Raw genomic sequence first — 23,774 nt, forward strand, 5'->3', positions numbered from 1 at the left:
TGAAAACATAACTTCCTTGGTGGCAGAAGCATGTCATTCTTACCAAATTTACCATCTTTTCATCAGTTCCTCCAACGCCTTATACTGTAGAAATGAGGTCAGGAACTTTTTGACCCAAGTGAGCATATGACTCATCAGTTTAGCCATAAAAGTCACTCACATCAGAGCTACAGTGCCTTGTTAGTGTCATGCTACTGGTCCACATTGTATTCATTCTGATCATACTTATACTAAGAGAATAATAACCACCTTTAAATTTAACCTTCAATGAGTTCAGATTATATGATGATGATGAAAGCAGTTAAAGCAATGACAACACAGTGAAAAAAGTGTTATAAATATGAGCATACATTTTCTGAAACAAAAAGAAAAAAAATGTAAAATTGATGTTTCAGTATTTATTTATAGACTTAAATATACACGTATTGTTTGACCCATATTCACAGTCCTATGTATTCACAGATAGTTGTTCATGCCTAGTGTTATTTTTTATTTTTCTCTGCAGATAAATGAGCATAAATCATGGCTGAATATCAACTTACAGCATGACCAAGAAGCCCAGAAGACAATATTTATATAAGTGTATTTTATCTGCATGAGAAACATTTGCCTACAGTAGCTTGATCCAAGTTGAGTCTTTACCTCAATGGAAATGTATTTTCACATGATCAGTTGACCATGAATTAAACATTTGACCTACACATGAAATTGTTATTAGAGTAGCATCAAACAGCAAACTCCTGATTCTGACCGCAGTCTTATTTGCTGTTAAACTTGATATCATCATATTTGACTATCTTCCCATCTCGTGTCACCACCTCTTTCTGCTCCCACGCTTCAACCTCTCCGTTTTTTTGCTCAAAGCGCCGCACCACCACCCTTCCTGTTGTGGGAAGGTTGCAGGGCAGATCCTTGGCAGCTTCTTGGTACAGCGCCATCTTCATGAAGTCCTTTGTGAGGTCTGGTGCACCGGTTGGGACCAGAGCCTGCTTTTTGTCGTCTGTCCTCTGAGGGGAAGGAGAGAGGTGACGTGCGGGGTGAGGACGCAATGCTTTGAACTCTGGTTTGGGCGAACGCTCCCATTTCAATGGTGCTGGAGATTTGCTTGGAGGTAATGGATCTCTGTTAAATGGAGATGGGGCCCTGTTTAATGGTGATGGATCCTTGTTTAACGGTGATGGAGCCCTGTTCATTGGTGACGGAGCCCTGTTCATTGGTGACGGATCTCTTTTTAAACCTTCAAACCTGTTTGGTGACGGAGAACGGTTTCTGGCATTCATGTGTGATGAAGGTGGCAGAAGGTGATTTTGTGTATTTATGACAATGCCTGCACCTCCGGCCCTCCGTAAGTCACTTATGACCCCACCCATTGAGGCCCTTAGAGAGGGGTTAGGCTCTACCATCCTACAGACAGCGTGGCAGTATGGCTGACTGTGCATAGTTTCCTTGATTTTGGCAGGGCAGACACTGGGGGTGTACAGACGAACACGTGCACAGAGCTCAGCAATAATCTTTCCCATCGCCCACACGTCTGAGCGCTGGTCCCGTTGGCTTCTCCTCTGCAGCACCTCAGGGGCTGAGTAGGCCTCGTTTCCCATGTCGACGGCAGAGCTGAGACCGTGTTTAAAGAATTTGGCCAGTCCCAGGTCGATAATTACAGCTCTGTTGGTGTTATGTTCCACCTTGAGGACAAATGTAATTCAATTTTAAGATTAACGGAATAAAGATTGGATGGAATAGCAGTACAGACGCATAGTTACAGACAAAAAACACAAAAGGAGAAAAAAAAAAGTAAACAACACTTTAAATTCAGCAAAATTCAGAACAACACACATATGGGATATCAAGATATAAGCTATAAGTTGAAGTTGAATTATTGTCGGTGATGTTTATTTTAGCTTTAACATCCTCAGTTTTTTATAACTACAAATGTGTTCATGACTTTTTAATGCCCCATGGACACTGAGTCAAACCTTGTATATGACTCACTCAGTTTTCAGTATTTGCAACTCTGTTCTAGTCAAAGTGGTGCAGATCGTTCTTCACTTGATTGTGTCTTCTTAAGATGCAATGCAATGAGCTCTCTAATAATGATAATAATCATAATAATAAAAAATCTATCTCATCTATCTAAATATAACAGAATTGAGTTTAAAGTAGTTATTTAGAAATAACACCCAGGACTGGCTAAATGTAATAGAACTAGTTTAGCCCCAAAGAGTTTTCTTCATAAAACTCTTAATACAAGACATGGATCCATTTGTATCTGTCTTTGCAGCACCTATATACTTAAACCCATTTATATTGTACACTGAGAGTAAGCAGAGGCCTCCACTCACCATGATGTTTTCAGGTTTGAGATCTTGATGGACGATATCTTTGGAGTGGAGGAAAAGCAGCCCTTCACACATGCCAATGATGATAGTGCCTTTATTTCCTGGCGTCAACTGTACAAACAAAAATATGTGATCTAGTTTAGCCAGTCTGACACCTGCTGACAACTACTGAGTTGCGTGCACTTGTCCTTCAGGCTAGAATACTTGCTTGGAAGTTAATAAGATGAGTAATATGTGAAATAACAAGAGCGGCAGCACTCACACTAAAACACTTTAGCAGACGTAACATTCTAAGAAAAGAACATATGGTTTAGATTTATGTCATTGACTTCAAGCAGCAAGATCCCATTATGATTTATCCAGATTTTATTCATGAAATTGAGCTGAAAGTTTTGATGAAGATTTGTATCCCAATAATTACTTAATAAGGACATGTGCTTTATATTACACAAACCAAGGCGCCTCTCCAGAATCTTAACAATAAGTCATCATGGCCAAGTTGGCACTGTAATGGGTCTTTTTACTATGTTGCATGTTTGCTGCTTTTCGTGGTTTCATTAAAGTAGCTTGTGGTTGTACTACTTTGACTCGTTTAATGTATTCTCAATACTAATGTCGTACTAATTTCACCATGAATCAAGCTTGCTTTTGTGTTTGATTTAAAGAACTTTACCTGTATTTTAGACTTTGATGACTTGAAGATGGTGGTTTCTAGATCCTCTCCGAAGATGAACTCCAGTGGAATGATCCATTTCCCGTCTTTGACAGTGATGTTTCCCAGAAGCTTCACTATGTTGGGATGATTCGCCTTGCTACAAGTGAGTGGTGACAAGTCAGAAAGTGAAACAAAAGAAGAAATTGGCATACAACGAAAACAAAATGACTATCTTTCATTCTCATAACTATTCAAAGTAGTCTGTATCTCATATAATCTGGTGAAGTGATTGTGTATGAAAGTGCTGACATGAATGACCCCGGTAAGTAAAACCCTGTAAGTCGAATTTTGTCCCATGTATTAATTTAAGTTTTAAGCTTAAATTAAGTATAAAAAAGGTGTTTTATTCTGCCAAGCAATCACGTAGCCTCACTTTGCAACATTGGAGAGAGGTCGCTTGTCGTTCATTATGCCTCTTGCGGAAGAACTTATTAAATTGTACTTTTCAATTGGGTTTAGCAATAAGGAGATACTTGTTATCTTAGCCCAGAGTCACCATATCATCCTAAGCATTAGGACTTTGAAAAGACACTGAAAGTAACTGGGCCTTGGATGCTCTGCACCTCTCAACGTCCTCTCTAGAGCACCGTAACATGCCTTTGCGACAGTGACATATCATGTGACTCTTTGCCTTCAAATTTCTGACTTTTTTTCTCACAAATGTGCAACTTTAATCTCAGAAATTCTGAGTTTGTTTCTTGGAATATTACCTCCCCTCCTCTAGGTCAGTATTCATTTATTTATTTTACTTATATGGCCCTAATACACTCACTTGCTGTCTAACAATGCAAAATGAATGCCACAATCATGGACCTACTTTATCAATGCAGTATGATAAATTACTATCTGGAGACTACTAGATGAAAAAAGAACGAAAGCATGCTCACTCCCTTAGCAAATATGGTTGTTGTGAGAGGTGAGCAGCACCTTTATTATTAGTAGAGTAGATTGACATATCACATATCAGGTTTTGTTTAACTGTAAATGTTTCCTCATATTTCTTCAGCTTGTTTTGTGTCTTTTTTTGTGATGGGGCAAGGCAAGGCAGTTTTATTTATATAGCGCATTTCATACACAATGGCAACTCAATGTGTGAAACATTAAAATATACAATTACCCCCCCCCCCCCCCCCCCAAACACACACACACACACACACTAATAATAAAAACAAAGTACAGAAAAATAGAAAGAGAGAAATAAAATGCTAGAGTAGAGGATTAAATATCAGATTGCAACATAAAAAAATTATTTGTAAAGTGCTTAAACCTTCGAGTCGTCCTCCCGGGTCAAATTGACCCCGTCTGTTTTGACTGTTCCTTCCCTCCTTCCTTTCCTTCCTTCTTTCCCTCCCTCCCTTCCTTCCTTCCTTCCTTCCTTCCTTCCATTCCTACCTTCCTTCCCCCTCTGTTCCTTCCTTCTTTCTTCATTCCTTCCTTCCTTCCTTCCTACCTTCCTTCCTTCCTTCCTCCCTCCTACCTCCCTTCTTTCCTCCATCCTTCCTTCCTTTCCTTCCTCCCTTTCTTCCTTCCTTCCTTCCCCTCCTTCCTCCCTCCCTTCCTTGACTTGAGGACAACAGGAGGGTTAAAAGAGCTCAATCAGAAGCACAGGAGAAGAGAAATGTTTTTAACCTGGATTTTAAAATGCTTTCAGTTCTGCTGGTAGTTTGTTCCAGTTGTGTAAAAGCTGCTTCATCATGTTTAGTTTGAACTCTGGGCTCAACTATCTGACCTGAGTCAGTAGATCTCAGAGCTCTACTGGGTTTATATTCTACTAACATGTCATTCATGTATTCTGGACCTAAACCATTCAGTGATTTGTAGACCAGTAGCAGAACTTTAACATCTCTTCTGTAGCTGACTGGGAGCCAGTGTAAAGACTTTAGGGGAACCGGTGTCTGTTAAATTCACATAAACAGTGACTCACTGAAATGATTTGTAAATTTTTCCGGGAGGGAGGAGTGGCTTTAGGGGGACCAAAATTTAAAAAAAAAAGATTCAGATCAGTTTTACTCAGTTCCTGAAAAATGGCAGTGTGGAAACTTAGGTGTTTTTTAAGGTATTTTCAAAAGACTGCAAACATCAGCAGAATCACTTGTACTCACTTGTACACTTCACACTCTCTCTCCAGGTCCTTCCTGGGGATGAGTTGCTGGGGGACCTTCTTTATGGCAGCCCAGGTATCATTGTACTTCTCTTTGTACACCTTCCCAAAGCAGCCCTGTGCCAGAGTGCTGGTGGAGTATGCCATCTATGCAATGTTGTGGGGGCTGCAGAGAAAGGGTGGGGTCATTTTTATAATCACGTCGAAGAAGAGACCAGAACATGTAATTAGAGGGGTAGAGCAGACAGTAAATACCAGTTTCGTTTTTGCTGTGGTTTATGCTGCCTTTGAGTGAATATCTTGCTCTCGTCCACATTTCTCATTGTATTACATCGTTGTGATTTTTGGTACTTTCCTAATTGCCCATTTGCACAATACTGTTTGCGATTATGATGCACATACACTTCAGGAAACTGCTCTTGCATCACAGCTTGATGCTACTATTAGAAATGCAACCTTACAGACAACCAAAAGAGAACAGAATAAAAAGATAGAGTTGTGATCTTCTAAATTGTTCTCATTTTCCAAAAATCCAATGAAAATGTGGCACTCGGCTCCCAACTCCAGATGTGAATCTTTAAAAACTGGTCACAAATATCCAGCTCATTTAAAAAAAAAGGTTAATAATGACTGAAAACAGCTAGGGGCTGTAGTTTTTGCAAAATGTTACTCAAACAGGTGTTAATAGAGCATTTGCTGGGGACTATTATTAATAAAATAAACTACAGTGCCCATGTTCATCATGATGAATAGACATATCAACCAGTGTGGCCCTTTCTTATGATTTTAATAGTTTTTGATCAGGTGCCATGGTATTTTAATGATATTTGTTCACAATAAGAACAATATCCAATATCATCAGACACATCCTCCAAAGTGAATTCCAGTCAGCAGCATGTGTCAGATTAAAGCCTCTGGTAGAGGCTGTTTTATTAGGTAACCACAAACACAACACAGCCTCACCAAATTGCAGCTTAACCACAGAGCTACTGTTTGATGACAAATCTTTTAACCCAGCACATGTTGAGCCTGTCAGCAGTGTGTCAGAGCTGAGTAGTGGATACTACATGTTGAAATTAGCAGTGGAAAAAAAAGAGGAAATAAACAGACTCACTGGAGAGGGAGTGTCATCTCCCTCTCCAGTGAGTAAAACAAAAAGTCCTGTTCTTTATGTCAGATATTGTTCTATGTACTGTCCTTTCTGTTGTCTTATTGTCTTTGGCCTGCAAGACTATTTGCCCTTTAGGATCTTAATAAAATTGAAGTTGAAGTTGACTGGTTTTACACTCAAAAGGAAAGGGTAATTACCCCTTGAAACGTTGTTATTTGAACCAGTGACACAGTACGGTCGATGATTCAACTGAAACCAGGACATCCTGAATCCTAAGATGAACAGATAATTCAAGCTGCTCACCTCAGTGATCAAATAAATCAACCATGACAGCACCTGTTGTGTAAATAAGAGCTCCAGTGTGCTGATCTTAAGAGTCATGTTTATAGTTTTAATTTTGACAAAAGGCTAACCTCGAGTCAGCAGTCTGCAGCTTGATTCACACCAACTTTGAGCTGAGTTGTATAACAGCAAGAGTAAAATACTTGACAAACTGGTAAATCCACAAGAGGGGTGAAGCTAAAATAATGGTTATAGTATTCGAGAGAGAACAGTCAGTCACCTTACAGCAATATATAATCTCAAAGGAGTCTCATCGGCAAATACATTCTGTCAAATTAAGACACTTTTGCTGCGATTTGAAGCTCCTCTAGTAATAAAATCTAGATGAACCAGTGCCACAACTCTGGACTTGTCGGTTCAAAGCAAGAGAGAAACATAACGTGAAAAGCCTATTGATATGTTTTCATAATACATTAGCTCTATAACGTTTCTAAAAGTGGATAAATCTGTTACACTTTCATGCTCCACAGATATTTTCTCTGGGTCTTACCTTTTTTGCTGTTGAGAGAAAGGGGGCTGCTTCAGGTCTGAACACGAATAAACATAGTTGTCGCTCTTTATATCTGTTCCACGCCTTCTTGTATCAGCCATGGCCGTGAGCGAAGCAGGCACGCCTAAGTTCTGCCGAAGCATGACTGGAGATCAGGTATTAGAAACACAACGTAAACTGATGTTGAGTGACACTTGACTCAGTGGATAAGGTCGAGATGAGAGGGAAAGAGGGTATCTCACTGTCATGACCATTTGGAAAACAGAGGAAGTGGACACAATAAAAGCAACATCTGTAATTGAATATAGTAGCCCTAATACAGTGTTCAGCTAGACTGTATATCAGAGTTATGGATGGATCATGAAACAATGGGTCCTCCTCTCCTGGTTGGCAAAACACACTAAACTGCCCTCTTCGGAGCCAGAACGTGTGCTAAGGTGCCCTCTTCGTTGCCAGAATGCCTGCTAAGGTGCCCTCTCAGGAGCCAGGTTGGCAAAACACACTAAACTGCCCTCTTTGGAGCCAGAACGTGTGCTAAGGTGCCCTCTTCGTTGCCAGAATGCCTGCTAAGGTGCCCTCTCAGGAGCCAGGTTGGCAAAACACACTAAACTGCCCTCTTTGGAGCCAGAACGCGTGCTAAGGTGCCCTCTTGGGAGCCAAAATGCGTGCTAAAGTGCCCTCTTGGGAGCCAAAATGCGTGCTAAGGTGCCCTCTTGGGAGCCAAAATGCATGCTAAGGTGCCCTCTTGGGAGCCAGAACGTGTGCTAAGGTGCCCTCTTCGGTGCCAGAACGCCTGCAAAGGTGCTAAGGTGCCCTCTCAGGAGCCAGGTTGGCAAACCACACTAAACTGCCCTCTTTGGAGCCAGAACACGTGCTAAAGTGCCCTCTTGGGAGCCAGAACGCATGAATTTACATGACATTACAACATTCATGTTCACCTCAGAACGAATAGTAGTAACTTTGATGATGATCCCTGAACTTCTTAATCTTGTGGCATCATCAGGTAAGAATGTTATTTATTCATCTATATATTTGTTTAATATATTTGAGGGCGTTGCATGCTTTTATTTGAGTGACACAGAGGAGACATGAATGAAAAGGAAATAATGTCACTGGCTGGACATGAATAAGGTAAGGTGAGGTATCTTTATTGATCCCCCTAAGGAAAACTCTGAATTGACACAACAATTCTATTTTATTAATTATTATTTCATTTTCTCAAATAGTTTGGTTATAATACATCCATGATTTAATTCTTATTATTACACTAAATGGGCACCATTTTTGGTCGACATCATGTTTAAATAAAAACAACATTTAAAAAACATCTCATCAGCAGCACAGAGGCATGTGGCTTTCCAATCCAAAGAGCATTGGAGTTAATGCAAACATATTATATATTAATCAAGGTTATTGAATAGAGAATATGTCACCCTCTCATAAGCACTCCATTGAGCCATTGTTGTAGGCAGTACTTCTTACAGTGAAACAATGAGATTATTTTCTTCATTTTTTCACCTCAGTTTTTATTTATTAACTCAACATTACTATTATTATTATTATTTGACCTAGGTACTTCTGAACTGCTGGTTACATTGCAACTAGCAGCTCAGGTTCCTCGGAACAGAAATAGAAACTCATGATGAAAACATAAATGACTCGTAATGAACCGGTCTTACAGCTACTCTATTAATAATGACTAAACAGGAAGCTGACAAACGATGCTGTTTTCTATTTCAAATAAGAGTGTTTCTCTTTACCTGTTTGTTTTGTCTTCTCGATCGCTAATGAAGCGAGTGACCACGTGTGAGACAATCCTGCTTCCTTCCTCTTTACAGTCATTTCTGAACAGAAAAAAATGAAATACACACACAGAGAAGAAAACTGAAGCTCTTCAAAACACTTGAAAATGAAATGCTTTAATAACAGTAGACCAGGACAGTGCAGAGAAGAGTTTAGGGTTCAACATGCTTGTCCATCTGTGTTGATTTATAAAGACATGTGCTACATACAACATGGCGGTGCTCTGCCACATGACTTCCTGCACTGCTTTTACCTTTACTGCGGTGTTGTTGGAGCAATTATCTTCATCCATGACAGATTTCTTCCGAGGGAGACAATAAAAGTGAATCAGACTTGAGTACAAATACAAGTTTATATTAGATTTGTATATTTAGAGCATGAGATCATGGATCATCAGGTAAGGACTGGACCTTTATTTAACTTCTATTTATTATGAAATACACTAATCTACATACCCACATGTGCCATGGTGGTAAAAGGTTAAGCTCAGTATTACATTTTATGCAATATTAACTTAAAAAAGCACAAGTTTAGCCCTCTGTCACTCTTGATGAGCCTCTCCTCATCCACCAGATGGTAGTCTTGTCTCCCTCATAGGAGGGACAGAACAGAGACAGTCCGTCATTTCACTTCCTCAAAGTAACAGACATCTCTAAAACCGGGACTATACAACAGCTGTATAGCAATTTTGTTGCTAATTTTGACAAAAATGACCCACTCGATGGATGATTTCACCAAAACTCGGCCAGAGAGTAAGTCTTTATTTAAATTTGTATCATTTAGTAGCCTTGGTCGAGTAGATTTTTTACTGTGCTTATCCCTAAAGGACTGCAGTGTTTCATTCATTCTTTCATTGTAGGCTGGCATGGCGGCTATTGCAGGATTTCGATTTGTGCACTTAAGGACTTTCATCATTTCGCCTTCGAACACATCCCGAGTTTTATTCAATTTAATTACAAATTATTTTCTTTATATTTTTGCAGCTGAAATCCTGCCAGTAACAAACAGTAACATTGACGGCCTGAGTGGCATGTGCTGCACACCAGAACTTTAAGCATTGCTGTTATACATTATTATCTATCTACTATATTATCTTCTTTATATGTCGATAAGATAGATAGATAGGTATGCTGGCAGCTACATCTACACTTAAGACAGCCACACATAACATCACATAGATCTCTACGTCTCTAACTATCCAATGGAATAAACCTAAAAAACGTAATACTAAAAAATACCCAAAAGTTGTACTAATAAAACAAATATATGTACATATGTAATAAATAATAATAAAATAGTCGGTGTGAAAAAGTGCCAGTAAAAGTTCACTGCAGTATATTCATATATATATATATATATATATATATATATATATATATATATATATATATATATATATATATATATACATATACATATACACATAAGTATGTAAAACATGTCTTTTTAGGGTCAAAGTTAGTGTTTTAATCAGCTGATGAGATTATGATTATTTTAAAAAGTTTAAACCTGTCTGAGTAGTATTTTTTCTGGAAATGTAATCTACTTAGTGCTAAAGACATAAAAAAAGTAAATTATAGCCATTATTAATAGTTTTATTGCATTGTTTTTCATTTTAAGCTGGCTGTGCCCCACACACTCAGTGCTAAAGACTAAAACATATTTTCTTTTTGTAAATTATAGTCATTATTAATAGTTGTATTACAATGTTTTACGTTTTAAGTTGGCTGTGCCCTAAACACCTCGGGCTAAAGACTAAAAAAATTTTTTTTTTTTATTATAGCCACTATTAATAGTTTTATTGCATTGTTTTACATTTTAAGGTGGCCGTGTCCAACACACCCAGGAGAGTGGGTATGTTTCTGTCTTTTTTCTCATTTATTACCCTCATATAGAAGATTAATCTAAATGTCAAGTAATGCAGTGCTCAAGCAGTAATGGATTAATGAGTCATTTTGATCTTAGCTGCATGTTTCCATAACTGTGGCTCACAGTAGTTTTCATTTACATCAGTATCAGCATCTCTTTTGTGTCTATTATTTAAAATTTTGCACTGAAAAGTTTATTCTTGCAATGAAATGTGCCTTTTTTTCATCTATCAGTGATGCTGGCCTCTCCTCCAACATGAAGCACAAGTTCAATGACACAAGTGCTTTGTCTGTTGGTAATAAAGGTAGCTCTGTGATACCGATTCCTGATAAGGAAGAAAAGGCAGTTTTTAGCTGTCCTGAGATGGGTGGGAAAATTGGGCAACACCCATCAAAGTTGTGGCTTTTAGATGCCCGTCACGAAGAGCCGGAGTCATACTTTGTGACTGCTGAAGAGAGAGAGGATCTTGTAAAACTGTCCACTCTGCTTCAACAAGCCACATCACAAACCCCATCAGAGAACAACCCAGAAGAGGAAATTAGCAGTACTCAACCCGGAACAACATCCATCACAGAGGCCTCAGTGGGAGGAGGCGAGAGCTGCACCATGCATAGTGAGATGAACAGCAAGGGTAACAAGAGAAAAGGCAGACCACTGGTTCCTAGAGAGATGAGACACAGGATCCGTCTCAGAAAAAGATCTGCCCCGAAGAAATGGAAATGTAATTAAATTTGAATCTATTTTTTCATGTTATTCCTAAAGCTATGTACGTGCAGTGATTAATATAATCGTGGAGTTTAATCCAAAACTTTATATTTTTTATTTTCTTTTCTTTTTTCCAGGGTGCCTTTGGTTTTTGATAGTGCTCATAGTTGTTCCCGTCTGTGACAGCAGTGCTGGTATGTGGTCAGACTATTTTAACTATCCTGCAGTTCATCTTTGCACTGCAGTTTATATTAATTTAGATTTTACTGTCTTGAATCAGAGCTTAAATCACTTCTCATAGTGTACCGTGAACACTGTTTTGACTTATAAAGCACAGTGGGGGTTTTTGATATTTTCTTTATATTAGCTGCCATAGATGCTCAAACAGTTTTGTCTAAATCAAGCTGCAGTCATTTTGTTATCATATTATACATAATATATAATAATATTGTTGCAAAAACTTATTTAAGCATCCTGTCTCTGAAATTTAACACATTAACACCTGGGAGCTACTCTTCTGTATATATCTCGAACGCAGCAATGCTTTTTTTTCTGTTTTCACAGGAGGGGAGGAGGAGGTTAAGTGTTTCTCCTGCATGGACAAGAAAATATGTCCAAAGATATCGAACATATTCGACTCTGATGACAACTGTGACAACTGTCTGTTGTACAGTAGAGACTCAACAGAACCATTTCCAGGATGCAATGGGGTGTCTACGCCTTCTCCCAAGAATTGCAGCGTGTGCTATGTCGAAGCCGATATCTACATCTACTGCTCAGGGGATGTTGGAGAATTGGATGTGGAGGGGGATGGAACACGTATCAATGACATCACTTCAGTCTGTATGTGTTACTTAAATATTTGTATCTTGTTATAATTTATCACACAATACATAGTTATTTCTTCTTTTTCATACACTCAGTTTTCAAAAAGTTATCAGGGGTTTCCCCAGAGAGTACATAAACTGAGGGCGTTAGGCACTCTCAGCTTGGGTTGCATCAGTTTAATTTCTAGATGATGACCTAAAAATATACACAGTGATAGAATCTAATTTCTGTTAAATGTCACCTCTGTTTTCTTGTAAAATGATATGTGTTCTTTAAATTTTTATGATGTTAGCAGAGGTTCAAAAGTAGCCGACCTCCTGCAAGAAAGGTTGGGTTATATCTGTAGTCTGTCTCGGACTTGCAGATGTTTGGTCATATTTTACCTCGAAAAAAAACCCTAATCCCAACTGTGCATATTCCTCAGACAGCCCTATCTGTACATTATACATTATTATACATAATAATCCCAATATCAGAATATATATCTTAAAAAAATCAATGCATTGAATGTCCAATCTGTGCTGTAACACTTGCTGCTAATTTCCTGTACATGTACAACAGGCTGCTACTTGTTTATATAACTGCATCCTTTTGTCTCCCTTAAACAGCTTGTGCCATTGTTGAAACCAACCCCATTGAAAGCAGTAAGTGTCAAAATTACGCTAATTTACAATATGAATTCAATTTTCAAAATGTTGGATTACCAAAAATTTCTTGCAGCTAAATGAAGACAAAACTGAGATTCTTCTGGCAGGTCCGAAAGCTTTGAGGCATCAGATTAGCTATGTGTTAACTCCCCTATCAATAAAACCCTGTGAGCGCTTAACTTTCAGAAGCACATTTCCAGTATCTCTAAAACAGCTTTTTATCATCTGTGAAATATATCCAAAGACAGATCTTTCTCGTCACAGTCTGATTTGTTTACTAGACTATTGTAATGGACTCTTTGCTGGATTGGCTTAATAAACTCCAGCTTATTCAGAATGCTGCAGTCAGAGTATTAACTAAAACCAGACGGTGTGAACACACCACTTCCTGTATTTCTCTTCACTGGCTACCAGTAAAGCAAAGAATTGATTTTAAAATACTTCTTATTGTTTTTAAAGCTATGAACAGCCTAGCTCCCTCTTATGTTGTTGACATGCTCTCTGAATATAGGCCAGACAGACCTTTGAGATCATCAAATAAAGGTAAATAATCAATAATCAATATAATAATAAATAATCAATCTTTATTTGTATAGCGCCAAATCACAACAGAGTTATCTCAAGGCACTTTACACATAGAGCAGGATCTAAACCGAACTCTTCAGGTTTTAATTTTAAAGAGACCCAACATTCCCACATGAGTAAGCACTTGGCAACAGCGTCAAGAAAAAACTCCCTTTTAACAGGAAGCTCAAGGTGCCTTCAGTCTAGTCTTTGGAATTCTTTACCACATGAACTCACGTCTGTCACAACAGTGTCTTCCTTTAAAAGAATACATATCTTTTTTCGCGAGCTTTTAGTTAGGTTAGTGGGTTAACCCTTAAACAGGCAGGAGTGGAAAATTAGATGTAAAAAATCCTAATTTGATGTCACTAGTTATGTCATTTACACCTAAAGTAAAACATTTCCACTCATATTTTTAATATATTTTGGATTTTATGAGTTGTATCTCCACCAGGATGCTTTGCCCTTATTAAGGTATAAAATGGTCATAATGGTAAAAACACTTAAATGTATTATTTAACATAGAAAAGTTAAAGTGATACATTCTGCTCATTAATATCACACATACTAGTTTCTAAATTGATTTTTATCATTTCTATCAAAGTATAAACCTACCACAAGCTTCAATTCTACCAATTAAAGGCACATATACAATTAAACAACCACCTTAACCAATCATGCTCCTTAAAGAGTCTGTATCTCCTGGTGCACGCTGCCTGTTTAACGGTTAATATGTTTGTTTATATGTTCTTAAATGTGTTTATACAATGTTATATATGTAACATCTTCTTATTTTATGTTTTATTTTATTTGTTTTATATATGTAATGTTAATGTAATGTTATATATATATATTTGTCATGTATGATCTTACCTTACGTTTTAAAGCATTTTGAGTTTTACGCCTGCCGTATGAAATGTGCTATATACATTTGACTTGACTTGATGTAAAAGATAAAGAATTCATTAAAATTGAAATTGAGCTTCTGATGCTATTTTAAATTCTTTCTTCTTTTGTAGAGCAGAAGCAGCACACCTCGGACGGAGCACTCACTGTACTGATTGTTGGTGGCACCTGTAAGTATTGATGACACAAACATGTCATCTTGATATTGACAGTGACAACTTAGATGACTTAAATTGTGGTTACAACTGACAACTGATTTTTTTGATGTGTTTTTTGCAGTTCTGTTTTTACAAAGATGGCAAGGCTGACCTACAATGTAAGTGTTACTGAGTATTACTGTGAAAATATATAGGTTTTATACCCTACATATTTACTTTTAGCATAATTTTGACTTTATATTAAATTATTCCACATGTGTTTTGGATATTGCATGTCACATTTCTCAATTTGTTGTTTTTCCCTTGAACACATAATATTATCTTCTAACTATTATATTACATCCAGAAATACATCAGGCACACTGTGAGGACTGTGAATGTTTTTAACTAAATGAACTCAGGTCAGGGTGTTTTTGTTTTGTCTCTAGGACTGAAACTAGTCGCGGAGATCAGCGCTTCATCGAAAAGACGACATCAGGACATCTGCTTTTTAGATTACTATCAGCTGCAACTTTCTATTTCTATCCTTGCTTCTAGGGCTGAGTGATATAGATAGAATCTAATATCATGCTATTTTTTAACCAATTACCTCAATATTGATATCGCCATGATATTGTAGGGATGACTGTTGGTGCCTTCACAAAATATTTATGTCATTTTAAATAATAAATAATCATCAGTATTGTGGATTTCAAAGTGAGTAAAAGGCAAATAATAGAACAGCTAGAGCAATCTGGTAAGTTCAGAAAAATCACATCATTTTACTGTAATGCCGCCTTTAAAACCAGGAAAAGACAAATATGCCATTTCACAATATTACAATAAGCCAAATTAGGCACCCAGTTACACCTAGGGAGGGCAGAATAATGACAAATTGGGTAAAAGGCAAACCTATGCTATATCACAATATTACAATATTTAATTTCCAATACGATATCTAGTCTCATATCATGATATCGATATAATACTTGCTCAGCCCTACTTGCTTCATTAATTTAATTTTAGCTCTGATCATTTTATTTAGCACACTTTTTGCAAACCTATTGTCCTGATTAAAAACAAGCTTTCATACAGCATCATGTCTCTGTCGTTATTCACAGCACAGACACTGTGCTGGCCATAATGTTTGCAGTTAAGTAAAAACAAGTAAAAGTAGCGTGGTGTATAAATACTCAATATCAAGTTAAAGTACTATTGCTTTCAGTTTAAAAAAAAATAAGCACATTGTTCTGAAGACTGTATGACAGAGCAGGTGATGAACACTGCCCGACCACTAGGGGCGCTGCCGCGCCCGGTAAAGCAGTGTACTGCTGGGTTTGAGAGAGAGAAGTGGAGACAGTCGGGAGCAGTGTTATTTGTAAAGAGTGTGGACAAAGTTGTTGCTCTGAATTAGTTGGTTGTTATTCGATGTGCGTCCAGAGAAATGTGAGTTGAGTTATGTTTGATTACCAAATGCATTTAATTGTGCTGCTACCTGTTATCTGTTAGATTTAGGTTTATATCTGGTGCTAATGAGCGTGTCTTGGTAATGATTAAGGGTGCTAATTATCAACAGTAATGACACGAACGGTCATTTATTTATATTATACCGTCTCTTTTCTTTCTCACTTATCTTTATGTGATATACACATAATTCTGGTGATTGTGTCTGTTAGATTTAATTTGCTTGAGGAACCAATTGAGATGCTAAAGATAATTATTATTATTATTATTATTGTGAATTTTGTTATTAATGGTTATTATTATTTCTGCTTATTTCAGAACCACACACACATACACACCTGAACAACCATATTTGTAAGGGTGACTTTCAGTTGAATTAAAGCGCCATAACCTGATCAACTGTTTCATCCTTGTCTTGGGGGAACCTTGAGAACTGCGTTCTGACCGACGCACATTTCGCGATTGCGATACAGAGAAGCCAGTCATCTTTCTATGAGCCTCTTTATTACAAATGGTCCTTCGAGCCGGATAAGGTAATTACGAAGTGAAAATGGCTTATGTTCCCCTAAGTGAAGATGTTCGTCCACACCGCAGAGTGCGCCAACCTGGATGGATGGAAGAATATGAAGGGTACGCCCTACCGCAGGTTGCTAGCTACACAGGACATGCTTCTGCCGTGAGAGAGGAGTCTAACTGGGACAGGGAGAGAGAGGGATTTGCCGAGATGACACCCACCACCCAGCGCCCTACTGATTACATGGGGACACTTCCCAGTCACATAGGAGCTGCACCACCTGTGTATGTGAGCACACCACAACCATATCATTGCCCACCTGCCATAATGGATGTGCTGCAGCGCATACAAGAGGATAATAGGAGGTTGCAGCTGATGGTGACAGACATGAAACGCCAGATGGACAGGAGTAGCGCAGCACCACCAAGCTTGCAGTCTGCACTGCCACATCATCTACAGGACAGTCATCCACAGCCAGTAGCACAAGATAGCTTGCCGTTACCACCACCGCCACCCCCCTCACAGGCGGTACCGACCCACCCACGAAGGGTGCTGCACCGCCCGCCTGTAGTCCAGGCCACTACACCAGATGACGACTGGCCGTTGCCTCCCCCACCAGTAACGTTTCCCAGTGATGCTGATGAGCCCCCAAGGGTTCAGCCCACTCCCTCTGTGCAGCCCACTAGTCTTGTGGAGGATCTTAGAGAACGTCTGCAGCAGCTGGAAGCACGCCTGTCCCCAGCTCCATCCATGCTATCAGATGCTGACCAATATGATAGTGTGCTACAGTCGGTCGCACCCCCACAACCCCCACAACGGCTAGCCTCACAGCCAAACAGTAATGAGAGGATATACAGGGGCCCGACGCCTTCGATCCCTAAGTTCACACGCGACGACCCAAGAGAGTTTGCCAGATTGAAGCTTGCACTTGACAATATCCTTCCTGCTGACGCGACGGAGATGTTCAAGTACCAAGTCCTCTGTGACCACCTCAAGTTTGAAGAGGCCCTCCTAATAGCTGATTCATACACCAACTCCTTATTCCCCTACTCCGACACCATGACCTCGTTGACCAAACATTACGGTCAGCCCCACCAGCTGTCTCTACAGCGGATCGCAGAGCTCATGGAGGAGCCCGCTGTCCGGGTGGGTGACACAGTGGCATTCAGGAGGTTTGCCTTGAGAGTCCGAGCTCTAGTCGGGATGCTGGAGCAACTGGGTGAAGAAGGGCACATCGAGTTAAAGTGTGGGTCTCATGTGGCCAGATTAATGAAGAAGCTCCCCCAAGATCTCCGTGCCACCTTTCGCAGACATCTCCACGCGAGAAAGGCGGGAATCCCGTCACTGATGGACTTTGCAGAGTGGCTGGAGTATGAGTTGGAAATTCAAGAGGGCGGAGACAGGCTTGATAAAATAGAGGACGTTCAGAGAGGGAGAAGCGGGCCAAGGAGGGAAGGCGACAAAGATAAGAGACCCACTAGGAAGACCATGAACGTGCTGCATGGTACTGCACACGACACGGCACCCCAGGGATGTGCAGCCGAGGCTTCAGATCACCAAGAGGCCCCAGATAAGCCCAGACACTACTGCCCTTACTGCAGCAATACGCTACACTTCCTAGACCAGTGCCTGAACTTCAAGCAATTGACCAAGGAACAGAAGACGACCTGGGTGAAGTCGAATAATCGCTGCTGGCGCTGTGGACGGCACCACCAGGCCGCCCAATGCCGGTTGAGAGTCCTATGCAAAATGTGCAAAGGGAAACACCTGGAAGCCTTGCATGATGTCAATCTCCGGTCTGGCAGGAATGAACGTGTGGCAGGGAATGGCACCAGTGCAGAGTTGAAGCCAGCAACAGATGTTCTGTACCTGGATCGTCGTGCTGGCTGCAATCAGGTCCTTCTGAAGGTCAGTAAGGTGATACTACGGAATGGCAACCACACTCTGGAGACATACGCCATATTAGATGATGGCTCAGAGAGGACAATCCTTCTCCAGGAGGCTGCTCAGAGGCTGCAACTTCAGGGAACTCCAGAGAGCCTTACCCTGAGAACAGTTCGACAAGATCTGAGGACTCTACATGGTTCATCAGTGGCATTCAAGATCTCCCCAGCTAGCCAGCCAACAAAGACATTTAAGATTGAGAGGGCCTTCACTGCAGGGGAGCTAGGTCTGGCTGAACATTCTTATCCAGTGAAGGGACTGCAGCGCAGATATAAGCACCTCAAGACACTCCCCCTGCAGCCGTTCACAGACGCCCACCCACTTCTCCTGATAGGCTCAGACTGTCCACACCTGGTGACGCCTATTGAGCCAGTCCGTCTTGGTCCACCAGGGGGCCCAGCTGCAGTAAAGACTAGGCTTGGCTGGACACTACAAGGGCCAGTCAAGTCTCTCCAACAGTGCAACCGCTCACAGCAGTGTCTGTTTGTGTCCACCACCTCCCCAGCAGCTGAGCTCTTTAACCAAGTGGAGAAGCTCTGGCAATTGGATACACTACCGTACAGAAATGAGAAGTTGGTGACTAGGTCACGGAGGGACCAAGAGGCCATAAACCTTCTAGAGGTAAAGACTAAGAGAGTCGAGGTAAAGGGAGTACTCAGATATGCCATCCCACTGTTGCGTGTGAGTAATATGCCTACGCTCACAGCGCAACCTGAAGCGGTACTCCCCAGCCTACGTGGTACAGAGAAGCGCCTCAGCAGAGACCCAGTGAAGGCAGAGGCGTATCAAGCTGAGATCAGGAAGCTGGAAGAGGCAGGTTATATCACCAAAATTAGTCAGGAGCAAGTAAAGACCTCCAAGGAGTCGTGGTTTATTCCCCACCACCTGGTGACACACAACGGGAAGAACCGTATGGTGTTCAACTGTTCCTACTCCTATAAGGATGAGAACCTAAACGAACTGCTGTTGTCCGGCCCAAACTTAGGGGCATCTCTCCTCGGTGTCCTGCTGCGGTTTAGGGAACACTCCATTGCGGTCAGCAGTGACATAAAGGGAATGTTTCACCAGGTGAGGTTGCTTCCTGAGGACCGGCCCCTGCTGCGCTTTCTCTGGCGCAACCTACAGAGAGACTCCCAGCCTAGCGTATATGAGTGGCAGGTCCTTCCCTTTGGGACTACCTGTTCACCATGTTGTGCTATATACGCTCTACAGAAGCATGTGCATGACCACACCAACCCAGGGGATGCAGTCCGTGAGTCCGTCGACAACCACTTCTATGTGGATAACTGGCTACAGAGTTTCCCTTCTCCAGATATGGCCAAAGACGTCACCGACAAGCTGAGGGGACTGTTAATGGATGCGGGCTTTGAACTGCGACAGTGGGCCAGCAGCACACCAGATGTCATCAGCCACCTGCCCAAGGAGATCAGGGCAGACAGTAGTGAGCAGTTGCTGAATCACACCGACATGGACCCACAAGAACCCGCCCTGGGGCTGCGCTGGTTATGCCACTCGGATACGCTGTGCTATAAGTCACGCCTGCTGGAGAGCTCCCCTCCCACCATGAGGAACATTTATAGAGTATTGGCCAGCCAATATGACCCCATAGGGTTCCTCACGCCATACACTACGAGGGCTAAAGTGCTTGTTCAACAGTTATGGGACAAGAAGCGGGAGTGGGACGACCCCCTGCTGCCTGGTGAGTTGCTCACGGCATGGCAAGACTGGGAGAATGAGTTACAGTACTTGGACAACATCAGACTGCCTCGCTGCTATGTGAGCTCAGCCATGGACCATGCAGCCAGTAAGCAAGAAGTCCACATCTTCTGCGATGCATCTCAACGTGCGTATGGTAGTGTGGGATATCTTCGCACAGAAGATGCAGAGGGGCATGTAGAGGTGGCGTTCCTGACAGCCCGTTCCAGAGTGGCCCCAAAGCGCCAGCTTTCCATGCCACGGTTGGAGCTGTGCGCTGCACTCACTGGCGCTCAGCTCGCAAACCTGTTAACCAGAGAGCTCACCCTGCAGATATCCAGAGTGGTCATGTGGACAGACTCCACAACAGTTCTTGCATGGATCCAGTCAGACTCCTGCCGCTATAAGGTGTTTGCAGGAACCCGCATAGCGGAAATTCAGGAGTTAACTGATAGCCAGGCCTGGCGCTACGTGGAGACGTCAGAGAACCCCGCGGATGACCTCACACGAGGGAAATCACTGCAAGATCTCACCGGTGAGGATCGTTGGACCAGTGGACCCCCGTTCCTGTGGCTGCCACCCAACCAGTGGCCAGTGCACCCAATCACGACCAGTGGAGACATTGTGGAGGAGCTAAGAAAGCCTACAATGTGCTTGGTTGCTACGGTAATGGGCACCGACCATTCCTTGCCTGACGCCCAGCAGTTTAGTACCTACAGTGAACTGGTGAAGGCAACTGCAAAGTACCTTCATGAAGCGGCTCCTGACGCTAGTGGGACTCCTACAGCAGAGGAGTTTAAGGAGGCGGAACTCAGCATTCTACGGTCCGCCCAACGAGACAGCTTCCCTGAAGAAGTCCAGTGCTTGGCAGCTGAGAAACAAGTCCCTTCCTCCAGCCGCTTAAACACGCTAGCTCCAGAATATGATGCATCTTTCCAGCTGATACGAGTAGGCGGTAGATTGCGGCGCTGTCAAAATTTGGAGGATGATGTGATCCACCCTGTACTCCTTGACCCGAGACATGCTGTAACCAGAATGCTCATCCGACAGGTCGATCATGATCTGAAACATCCTGGTGCAGAGCGGCTCTTCGCGGAGCTGAGGAGGAAGTTCTGGATTCTCCGTGGCCGTGAGGCTATAAGAAGAGAGCAGCGCTCATGTCCCGAGTGTCAGAGGTGGAGAGCCCAACCTGTCAACCCCAAGATGGCAGACTTGCCCCCTGCACGGCTCAGGCTACATCAACCAGCCTTCTTCTCAACGGGGATTGACTGTTTCGGTCCGGTGCAGGTTAAAGTTGGCCGTCGGAATGAGAAACGCTGGGGCTTGCTCTTTAAATGCCTCACAACGAGAGCAGTCCATATTGAAGTGCTTTCCAGCATCAACACTGACTCTTTCCTGATGGCCTTGAGGAGGTTCATATCACGTCGTGGGAAACCGTCGGAGTTGCACTCGGACCAGGGCACCAATTTCCGGGGTGGAAATAGAGAACTACAGGAAGCTTTCCAAGCCCTTCATCCTTCTCTCCAAGCCCAGCTGGCAGAGTACCAGATCAAGTTCTGCTTCAACCCACCTAGTGCGCCTCACTTTGGCGGTTCCTGGGAGCGGGAAATTAGGTCGATTAAAGCTGCCCTGACTGCTACCCTGGGCTCCCAAGTTGTCAGCGGAGAAGTGCTGACCACCGTCCTGATAGAGATTGAGGGCATTCTGAACTCCAAGCCCCTCGGCTACGTATCATCCGACGTAGCAGACCCAGACCCGGTCACCCCCAATTTGTTGTTGATGGGGCGGCCAGACCCTTCATTACCTCAGGCAGTGTACCATGACTCAGAGCTGCTCAGTCGTCGCCAATGGAGGGCATGTCAGGTGTTGTCTGATCGCTTCTGGGCACGGTTCCTGCGCCACTATCTGCCCACGCTCCAAACCCGGTCCAAATGGCAGGCAGACACACCCCCTCTTCAGTTGGACACTGTCGTAATGATTGTCGACCCTCAACTGCCCAGAGCATTGTGGCCTGTGGGGAAAATCACCAAAGTGTTCCCTGGTGCCGATGGTCTGGTTCGTACAGCGGAGATCAAAGTCAGGGACCGCACATATGTTCGACCGGTGAGCCGTCTCATCAGACTCCCTGCTGTGCCGGAAGAGGATGAGCAGTGATGGACTGGGGACTGCAAATTTGCTGGAGCAAATTTGGGGGCGGCTGTTCTGAAGACTGTATGACAGAGCAGGTGATGAACACTGCCCGACCACTAGGGGCGCTGCCGCGCCCGGTAAAGCAGTGTACTGCTGGGTTTGAGAGAGAGAAGTGGAGACAGTCGGGAGCAGTGTTATTTGTAAAGAGTGTGGACAAAGTTGTTGCTCTGAATTAGTTGGTTGTTATTCGATGTGCGTCCAGAGAAATGTGAGTTGAGTTATGTTTGATTACCAAATGCATTTAATTGTGCTGCTACCTGTTATCTGTTAGATTTAGGTTTATATCTGGTGCTAATGAGCGTGTCTTGGTAATGATTAAGGGTGCTAATTATCAACAGTAATGACACGAACGGTCATTTATTTATATTATACCGTCTCTTTTCTTTCTCACTTATCTTTATGTGATATACACATAATTCTGGTGATTGTGTCTGTTAGATTTAATTTGCTTGAGGAACCAATTGAGATGCTAAAGATAATTATTATTATTATTATTATTGTGAATTTTGTTATTAATGGTTATTATTATTTCTGCTTATTTCAGAACCACACACACATACACACCTGAACAACCATATTTGTAAGGGTGACTTTCAGTTGAATTAAAGCGCCATAACCTGATCAACTGTTTCATCCTTGTCTTGGGGGAACCTTGAGAACTGCGTTCTGACCGACGCACATTTCGCGATTGCGATACAGAGAAGCCAGTCATCTTTCTATGAGCCTCTTTATTACACACATAATTATTATTATTCTTATTATGCAGAAATGCCCATATCACAATTAAATATTGGATTATTGATTTATTGTAATAGCTGTTACAGGTAGAGCTACTTATCACTAAATTGGTAACTTATTAATAATTTGAATTGGCTCGTCAAGCGGAGTACTTACCTCCATAATGCAGTCGCCTAAGTAGTCTATAAAGTAGCACAAAATGGAAACGCTTAAGTCCTTAAGTACTACAGCAAAGTGAATGATAACATGTGTTATTACAGTGCAATAGTCAGCGGTGAACTGTAATGTAATACCTGCTGGAAGAGGGCCTGGTAGTGCTTAGTATTTCCTAATAAGTAACACACTCATATCAAGACCACACTGACACACTTGTTTTCCCACAACTGAGCTAAACATTAACAAATAGTGCCCGGATAGCGTCATCGGTGTCTGGACTGTACCATCTGGTAGGAAGGAAGGTGATAAAAGGTTATTTCTCTTTACCAATGCATTTCAGTGGATTTAAAAAAAAAAAAGTTTCTTGTTTTAAAAAGTTGTTCTGCTCTTACCAGTAGGTCCCTGCAGTCAAAACAGACTTCAGCGTCATAAAACAAACCGTAAAAACAACCTAAAGCATATTATCCACCCCTTTGTTTCGCAAATTGTGTCCCGGACGCTCACCTGTTGGCTGCTGGT

General features: G+C 41.8%; 1 protein-coding gene across 1 annotated transcript; it reads right to left on the reverse strand.

Annotated features, from left to right (window-relative positions):
* Positions 1 to 477: 477 nt before the first annotated feature.
* zmp:0000000881 (uncharacterized) lies at positions 478 to 23,458 on the reverse strand. Its single transcript, XM_053326876.1, has 7 exons — positions 23,393 to 23,458; positions 23,256 to 23,281; positions 7,096 to 7,240; positions 5,154 to 5,318; positions 3,010 to 3,148; positions 2,340 to 2,447; positions 478 to 1,682 (listed from the first exon to the last, which is right to left on the reverse strand). Exons 4-7 carry the CDS (start codon positions 5,297 to 5,299, stop codon positions 759 to 761), a joined length of 1,317 nt encoding a protein of 438 aa, XP_053182851.1. The 5' UTR covers positions 5,300 to 5,318; positions 7,096 to 7,240; positions 23,256 to 23,281; positions 23,393 to 23,458; the 3' UTR covers positions 478 to 758.
* Positions 23,459 to 23,774: the final 316 nt, after the last annotated feature.

The sequence above is a fragment of the Scomber japonicus genome, chromosome 10, assembly GCF_027409825.1.
Source record: "Scomber japonicus isolate fScoJap1 chromosome 10, fScoJap1.pri, whole genome shotgun sequence".
NCBI lineage: Eukaryota > Metazoa > Chordata > Actinopteri > Scombriformes > Scombridae > Scomber > Scomber japonicus.